This window comes from Triticum urartu, chromosome 7A (genome assembly GCF_056163025.1).
Source record: "Triticum urartu cultivar PI428250 chromosome 7A, HENAU_Tu73, whole genome shotgun sequence".
In the NCBI taxonomy this organism is placed as follows: Eukaryota; Viridiplantae; Streptophyta; class Magnoliopsida; order Poales; family Poaceae; genus Triticum; species Triticum urartu.
Window position 1 is genome coordinate 563,204,206 of NC_141879.1, and position 8,851 is coordinate 563,213,056.

Sequence of the window (8,851 nt, forward strand, 5' to 3'; positions counted from 1 at the left end):
CGTTTCTTCTCTTTCAGTTACCGCTTGTACTTGTAGTACGCCATTTGAGTGGATGAAGAAATTAACGTACCAGCTCACTCTATTGATGTAGTGATCTAAAAGGTCTTGTATTTGTTTACAGAGGGAGTTACATAAAGAGTAGGCCGCAAGGTGTGTGCACACGCCATGACCAATAGATAATTGGAGATGTTGCAAAACACGTTGCCCATTTTGATTATAGGAAAGTCGTCGTCACATGGATGCCTCACTCCTTTTGTTGCTGTACCCGTTAAAATAATGACACTCGTTAAGAAAAACTTAGACGTAAAACAGGATATAAACATGTTTTTTTTTAGAAAATGAGGAATACCCCCGGCATCTGCATCTGGACGATGCATACGGCCAATTTATTAATTATTAACACAAGACCTTACAAAATCGTACAACAGTAAGACCAAAGCCACCATCTTCGCAACCTCTGTCGCTACTCCTATCTAACTGATGAAGGGACGTTGATGGTCTGGGCCTAATACCAAACAGACCTCGTAACCAAACCTAACATCTAAGACTTGAGGTCCCACCCATGACGCCTGCCGGGTATGGGCACCCACCAGTCCGGCGTGCTCCTCAACCAGGACGCTTGCCGGGTATGAGGCCGCCACAGCCACCTGCCACATATCCAACTTCAGAGCTGTACTGTTGCATCGGCCTTGCCCGGTCTCGCTGCCGCCGACGCCAGACAGCGTCGACCTCCTGCGTGTGTCTGTCACCACATATCTGACGCCAAGCCTCCGCTGCTCCATGCCGCCAAGAGCCGCCACCAAGAATATGTAGAACGAAACACCGCTCCACCGAAAGGGAGGCAGCACACCCCCACCCCTCACCGGCAGACCCTTCCATCCGATCCCAATGTCCTCGCCTCCAGGAAGGTTACGGTGCACGAGGCGCCGCCGACGCCCAATCTGCATCGGATCTTGGGCTTTCACCCGAACATGGGTCGGAGTGGAGAGATGATGCCCTCAGCAGCGCCCCCAAGGAGGAAAGCGGCGCCAAAAAACGGCGTCGCCACTGCCGGCCAGCCAAGGCGGCCAAGGTTTCTCCCGAACACCGATTTGCTCCACCAGAACACACCGAAGTTGGATCCGGCAAGATCCAAACCGAACCGGGGACTGGGAAGGGATGCATGGAAGGGAAGGGGGGCAATACCTCCAGATCTGGCACGCCTGCGGCTCACCGTCCTCACGGCCGAACCCTCATGCATGTGTTTGTAAGAGGTATGGAAAACACCGGCTAGTTAGGCTGCTACCAAATCAAATCAAATCGAGGTACTGGCCTTTTTACAGCCATAATGAAATATGCCTCTTTGACAAAAAAAATAAAAAAATAAAAACATTTGAGATATGCCTCTTCAGCCATAGATGTTTTCTTTTTCGCCTAACCCTTGTAAAAGAATGAACTGAGCCCGGGTAAATGGTATGCAATTTCCAGCATCAGGTAGATTCTTTTTCTTTACAGATCGTTCGCACGTCACCGGTTTTTCGGCGGCAGAATGATCAAACCTTCAGAAAACTCGGATCATGCTGCAGCCTTACAAGCATTTACAGGGTTTGGCATAAACACTCACAACCAGCTTTATTGGCTATATACTACACAATAATCTAATGGAAGTTCTATGTACCTGCTGCATACGGAGTGTACCCGCAGTTTGGCACGATGCAAACTATCTACACTAGTGATACTGTCAAACAAGTACGATGCAGCAGACTGCATTCTCTGATCTACTAGGGTTGACTCAAGTCACTCAGCTATGGTACATACAGTTACACTCACCGCAAAAGCAACTGGGATAAATGAAGAGCGTGTGGATCAGCAAGCGGTTCGCAAGAGATGCCGGATGCAGCAGTGAAGCTCCAGCCTGACACTTGGAAATCCTACTGGTGAAGGTGTACCCGCGGTAGCGCCGGGCTAGCAAGTAGTTGTCCTCAGAAATGCAGATTTTGCAGAAACCTCTATCGGTCTCCAGATTATGCTCTCAAGCTTGCTGCATAAGTTCTTGTAGAACTGCCATGAGTATAGCATAAAGTTAGCACGCACTGAGGACAGATAAGATGGCAGAGTGAAAAAATAACTCCCTTAAATTATTAGTAATTTGATTAAAAAAATAGCTCAAATTTTCCGAACTTTTCTACGATATCAAGAAGCTCTAACTCATAGCGATGGTTTTGATTTTGGACAAACTTAAAGCCTATGTTCCAACCACTAATGAGCATCCAACTTCGCATAGCATGAAATTTACAAGTGACTTATATTTTTCGTGGCAAATTTATGTTTGGTGAGTAATTAAAAACATCAAGTTTAGTGTATTTTACAACTAAAGACATTTTCCCTAACTATGACAGCTATCTGCTGATACTCATCAAGTTTCAAAATCTTATGTTCCAACCACAACAGTGCCCCAAAAAATTCCAACAGGATACATGATGTGATGTGAAAATAACAAACCCTGTGGTATTCCAGAGAGTCACCAGCAACCTTTCGAACATCCACCATAAATAGAGAAGGAGCGACTTCAAATATCTGAAAATAATGCACTCGAAATCATGAGAATACATGTGAGATGTTGTTGCTGAACAAATTACAAAACTGAAGCGCTTGATAAATCACCTCTAGAACAACAGCAAATGGGCTCATTTTGTTTGATGATACTCCTTCAAGACGCAACTACGGTCCAGTTAACAATATGTGTCAATACATTATCAAGATTAACAAAAGATAAATATTTTCCTAGAGTTGTTCACTGAAGCAGTTTTCCCACAATTACCTTGTAATTCTGGGAATGCACCTTGAGACCCATGGAATCAGCAACAACTTCAATTGTAGCAGCTATAGTCTTTGCTGGTTTCCTTGAGACGAAGCGAGTTTGGCGTTTGACATACTCCTGTAAACAGAAAATCCATCATTGCGGCTTCTACAGCTACATGAATTGATGAATAGTTTACGCCACAAAAGATAGAAAAAGAGATGATATAAAATAATATGTCACTTATCCATGAGCATTGCAGTTATGCATAATTGTACATAGCAAACATTAAAGGAAGATAATAGAGAAATCCAAACAAAGGGTTCTCAAAAAAAATTCCAAACAAAGAGCAGTTTTAACATGGAGGTAAGAAGGCAAGAGTTACTTAGACCCGCTACTTAATGAAATCAATGGCTCAGATCTATTATATACTCTTAACTCTCATGTGAAAAGAGGAGGTAAGAGGGACAATGTTAAAATTTGCCATTCTGAATATATGGTTGAAGTGTTCAAATACTTTGGCAGTAAACAGCCGCGACATAAATACTATGGAAATTAGTATGAAATGTGGGACCAACAAGTGCTTAAATCTACATATACCATGCAGGTCCCAAATAACTGATAATACCAAGACCAATTGAAAACACAGAGCGGGTTCTTCCTTAAAGTATGTATAAAACAGCAATGCTAAATACTGACAATGCTCTTCCTGTCAACTCTCAAGCCTAACATCACAGGAGTTGGGGGAACATTACAAGTTACCACCTGAGACCAAATGGCATAAGAAAGTGCTGCTAAAAACATTAATGAGGAAAAAAACTGAACAGATCAAATCTCTACATAATCTTTACCCAGCAAAGCATTGAACTTATTGTGCTAATCATACTGCAAATAAACATTCAACCATGCTGACTCAAGAAACTAACGAAATTACCTGTTGTCTATCAAATAATGATGAAAGATTTAAACCTTGAGATAGGGTAATCATCTCAAAGGCATTCATCATAAGAGGACCACCGTCATTACGAGTAACTTGCTCAGATACATACTTGTCCTGAAGCAAGAAATATTAAAAGTTAACTTAGACCCTGAACAAGGAGAAAAATAAATATATAAAACATCACTATGCACCAAAACAATACTTTATCCACAAACCTCGATATTATCAAAAGCAGCCTGTACATCATCCAGACTGACGTTTTCATCTTCACCATGTCTAACGCCTACATAATTCTTGCTAAACCATGTGTCTGCCTTCATTTCTTTAATAGTCATACGCTGCAAAATAGTGTGAAAGCCTAAGAAACCATAGGCAGCAATTTAAAAATCTAGATAGATGAAATACTCCATGCTGCTGAACTAGATTTACAGGTTAGGTTCTAGTTAACAAATTTCTCACATATATGTATATGACATTTACTTAACATATGATAACACTGATATGAAAAATGGAGATAGTGACACTAACATAACTAATTGATGACCACAACTCTGGCAGCTTCAACTCAAATGATACTTCGTCGTAACTGCTAAATGTTGCTAGATGATGCAATGCCACAACCTCATGCCTGCACTTACAGTTTTTGGATTTGGATCAAGTATTCTCTGGATCAATGACTTGGCTCCTTGAGAGAACCAATCTGGGCATGAAAAGTGAGCTGCAGTTATCTTCGAATTTGACAAACAAACATGTTAGCTTGAAAATATGAGCAAAATCATCTTGTATCTATTAAATGTCAACAATTTGGGGAGAATAAGATCCATGAGGACCATCACACTGTTAAAGAAGCCAGTACCTTATCATACAAGGTTGGAAGATCATTTTCTTCAAAGGGAAGGTACCCAGCCATTAAAACGTAAAGAATGACACCACATGACCAAATATCTGCTGCAGATCCATCATAGCCACCATCGCTAAGCACCTAAACAGTGATCCAAGTTTAAGTCCAGAACATATATGTACTTAAAGCTCTAATTTCATATGCACAAATGGTCCAAGATGCCGACGCTGACATCTCCATAGACTACTTTAAAGTTTAGATAATTACAATAATTAATTATAGTATGAACATGGTAAACACGATGGATAATGGCCATAAGTTAACTTCTGAAATACAGCTAAAAGTGAGGATTTGATCACCGAAAAGAACTAATAGACAAACTGACTGCAAGATAGGCAGAAGTGCAAATGATAGATACAAAAAATAACAGATGATGTTTCTTACAGTCTTATAGGCATCTTGTAATCTTAAATGATTTATATTAAAAACATAAAAAGGGAGAAGGACAGGAGTCATATTTCTGTACAAAATTTACAGGAAAAGGGAGGACATTCAGTAGAACGGAATTCAAAAGTCAGTTTGTGTATAGGTTGTTTAGTTTTTGAAAAAAAACATTGCATACCTCAGGAGCAACATAATTCGGCGTGCCACATGTTGTGTGAAGAAAGCCCTAGAACCCCTCCAAAAATAGTAATCTTAATCAGCACACTGAAGTATAAGTATGGATTGTTAGAAAAGAAATCACTGAACTCACGTTTTTGGACAGTGAGCTAAGTCCGAAATCAGAAACTTTTAAGTTCCCGCGTGAATCAAGAAGCAGGTTTTCAGGCTACAGAACGAGATTCAAATTGTCAAACATGAGAAAATGCAATTAGTCAATAACAGAACAGCAAGTGACACATGCACCTCTTATTTAGAACAGACCTTCAGATCTCTATGATAGACACCTTTACTATGGCAATAGTTAATGGCATCAATAAGCTGCTGGAAATACTTCCTAGCCTCATTTTCACGAAGCTTCCCTTGGCGGGCCTACAGATATTTGATATTGACAAAGGTTAATATTTGGATAAAAGACACAATAGTAATCAAGAAATACGTCTACACTCAGCACATAAACCGCAGAGATCCTGAAACATTTATATTATATTGATCCTATAACATTACTGTTTGGCAATGAATTTGTCACAACTCTCCAATAAATTGCATATAACCTCTGCATTTTTACTTGCTGTATTGTACAAGCATCTTCCACATACACAAATACATATGCAGGAAAGTTTCCTTCTATTGGCTGTTGGGAGCATATAAGGGCTTTATCCAGCATTTAAGTTAACGCTTACTAAGCAGCAAGTTTCTGATATATGTGGCACCATCAGGATCAACATATGGTTTGCCTCGGTTTAAGCAGGGCCGGGGATCTTCATAACTCTAAGAGCATCTCCAACAGGTGCGGCAAAAGGCGCGCCCGCGCGGTAAAATTTGGATTTAGCGCGCGCCGGCTGGTTCCGCGCGCTCCAGTGGTGGCGGGAACTTACCGCGCGCGGGAGAAAGCAGCACGCGGCGCGGTAGATTTGGCGCGCCGCTTCGCGCGCGCCTATAAAATGCCGCGCTCGCCACGCGCACAGACACAGCCACGCGCCCTCCCCTCGCAACCTCGCCGCTTCGCCCCCTCGCCGCTTCGCCGCTTTCCGCGTCACCATCGCGCCACCATGCCGCCGCGCCGCCGGGGTTCTTCGGGCTACCGTGGCGTCCGCGAGCGCCCCAACGGCTGGTACTCCGCCGAGATCCGGTCCGGCGACGTCCGGCTCGGCCTCAGGTTGTTCCGGAGCGCGTACGAGGCGGCCCGCGCGTACGACGCGGCGGCGTGGCGCTTGGATAGGCCCCGGTCGCAGATGAACTTCCGGGGCGTCTTCACGCGCGAGCAGGCGCAGCGCGTCGCCCCTCCGCCGCGTCTCATCACTGACATGGACCGTGCCGACCACGCTCGGCGCTGCCGCCGCCTCCTCATCGCCGAGGAGGACGAGCGAGCCATGGCGGAGTGGCGCCGTCGCCACCCGGAGGACGTCGCCGACGAGCGTGCCTACTGGGGGGAGAGGACGGCAAGGCGCCACGCGGAGCGGGCGGACCGGCGTCGGTGGAAGGCATTGGCGAATGCGCAGTGCGATATCGTTGAAGCAGGTGGGAGGTCGATCTTCACGTCAGACGATGAACGTTGGGACGACATATGGCTCGATACCTCGGACAACACCGACGAGGATGGTGATGATGGTAGCGACTTGGAGTAGTTTCTATCTATGTATGCCGTAGTAGTTTCTATCTAGTTGCACCGTAGTTCTATCTATCTATGCTTTCGAACTATCTATCTAGTTGCACTGATGTAAAATACCTTTGTATCGTTTTTTATCTATGCAATTTATCGTTTTTTATTATCTTAATATTTATCTATGCTTCCGAAAATGTTGTAAAAATGAGCGCGCGTGCTGCATTTTTGCGCGCTGCTAGAGCGGCGCGCGCGCTGCATCTTAGCGCGGCTGCTGGAGTCAGCGCTGCTCGCCGCGCCAAATCAGGCGATGGGCGCGCAGCAAAGCTGTTTTTTGCGCGCGGCGCGTTCGGCGCCTGTTGGAGATGCTCTAAGAACATAAACGTAAATGAATTGTGTGTACATGGTTTGCAATAAAGCTGAAGTTGGTCAACTAGTAATCACAAAATATGATCACCATATAGATCTGTTAAAAGTGCACTATGAGTAATTAAGTACGATGTAATTTTTATTATTTCTGGTATTCATTGTACTGCCATGATTGAAAATGAATAGATAGTCAGTTTTCTCGCAAAAAGAAAAGTACTCAACATGTAGACCACAGGTTTCGTACTATTTTATCGAACAGCTCGCCTCCGGTGATAAGCTCCATGATTATGTATATCTTTGTCTGTCCAGCTAGAACCTACAACATGGTCAAAATGCTAGTAATGAAAATCTAAACTGGTAAGACAGAAGGATAAAATAAGTAACAGAGCAATTTTAGCAAGGCAAATTTGTATAGAGAAAATAGAAAGCAGACGCCCGTATTACCTCGTTTAGCCTGATGATGTTGGGGTGTCTTACAATCTTCATTATTGATATCTCCTTTTTTATCTGTCAAGAAGCATGAGACGTAAGCTCACATTGAAATGAAGGTGTAAACTTTCCTGAAGCAGATCCTTGATGCAAATCTAGTAAAGAAGACTGTTTCTTCGGAGAGAAATTTGAAGTGGTCGCTGTTAGCTACTCCTATTTATTAACTCTGATGACAGCTACTGCGCACAACTTGTTCGTGCTACTCTGTGATACGTGCTGTTCTGCTTCTGCGGGCATATTCCACCCGCACCGGAACTCCCGACCTTTTTCCTCGCCCAAAAGCGCACGGAATATACAACGAATCATCCAAATTGGTACTAAATTGCTTGCTTGGATCAAAGCTGAGACGGGGAGGGGAAGGGGGGAGCAGGAGGAGTTTGATCTGGATACCTGTTGCAGCATCCGGTTGTTGAGGATGGTGGCCTTGTCGAGCACCTTCATGGCGACGGGGGCGCCCGTGTCGGCGTCGACCGCGAACTTCACCTTGGCGAACGACCCCTGCCCGATGGTCCGCCCCACCTCGTACCGCCCAACAAGCTTCTTCCTGGCCGCGCCCGCCATTTCCCTGGAGCCCCTCAAAGCTCCCGGCCTCGCGCCACGCTGCCGGGCTCGGCCCCCCTCGGCCGTCGGTCGGGTTTGGAGAGAGCGCGCGCTCCGCTACGCTGCGCCGGCCGTGCGTGCGAGGGAGTGAGTGTGATTCGGGTTCGGTGGTGCGCGCGCGCCGCAACCGCGATGCGATGGTTTTTATGGGAGGACGCGAGCGCGGGGATGGATAAAACGTCGGAGTGCCGCCGTCCGTGGTTCAGCTTTTTAACCTTTTCTTTTGCCAGATCTCAGTGGACTGAGTCACTGAGATTTAATCAAATCTCAGCAAGTGACATAACATGAAAAAGAGAAAAAGAAAAGACTGAAAAGAAAATTTTTGCATGGATCTAAAATGTAAGATTTCATGAATATAGTATTGACTGAGACTTAAGAAGTTCCAGTTGACTGAGACTTCGCAAGACTTTTTTTTAAAAAAAAAGAGGATAACCTGGCCTCTGCATCAGAGTGATGCATGCAGCCATGTTCATCTTTTTAACTGTGAGGAGAACTCCTTTTTAAAGCATTTTATTTATTACTACTTCCCATAATTAAAGAAAAATACAGTTTTTTTTTGAAACGTCAAGA

General features: G+C 44.4%; 2 protein-coding genes across 2 annotated transcripts; one reads left to right on the forward strand and one right to left on the reverse strand.

Annotated features, from left to right (window-relative positions):
* Positions 1-1,446: 1,446 nt before the first annotated feature.
* SOS2 (Protein kinase superfamily protein) lies at positions 1,447-8,453 on the reverse strand. The gene is made up of 14 exons (XM_048685043.2): positions 8,072-8,453; positions 7,637-7,699; positions 7,437-7,508; positions 5,485-5,592; positions 5,315-5,389; positions 5,183-5,230; positions 4,576-4,701; positions 4,358-4,447; positions 3,935-4,057; positions 3,714-3,833; positions 2,801-2,917; positions 2,644-2,700; positions 2,482-2,556; positions 1,447-2,040 (listed from the first exon to the last, which is right to left on the reverse strand). The coding sequence occupies exons 1-14, from the start codon at positions 8,240-8,242 to the stop codon at positions 1,945-1,947; spliced, it is 1,341 nt and encodes a 446-aa protein (XP_048541000.1). The 5' UTR covers positions 8,243-8,453; the 3' UTR covers positions 1,447-1,944.
* On the forward strand, positions 5,601-7,254 carry LOC147960458 (uncharacterized). The gene has a single exon (XM_087537991.1). The coding sequence runs from the start codon at positions 5,925-5,927 to the stop codon at positions 6,846-6,848; it is 924 nt and encodes a 307-aa protein (XP_087394117.1). The 5' UTR covers positions 5,601-5,924; the 3' UTR covers positions 6,849-7,254.
* Positions 8,454-8,851: the final 398 nt, after the last annotated feature.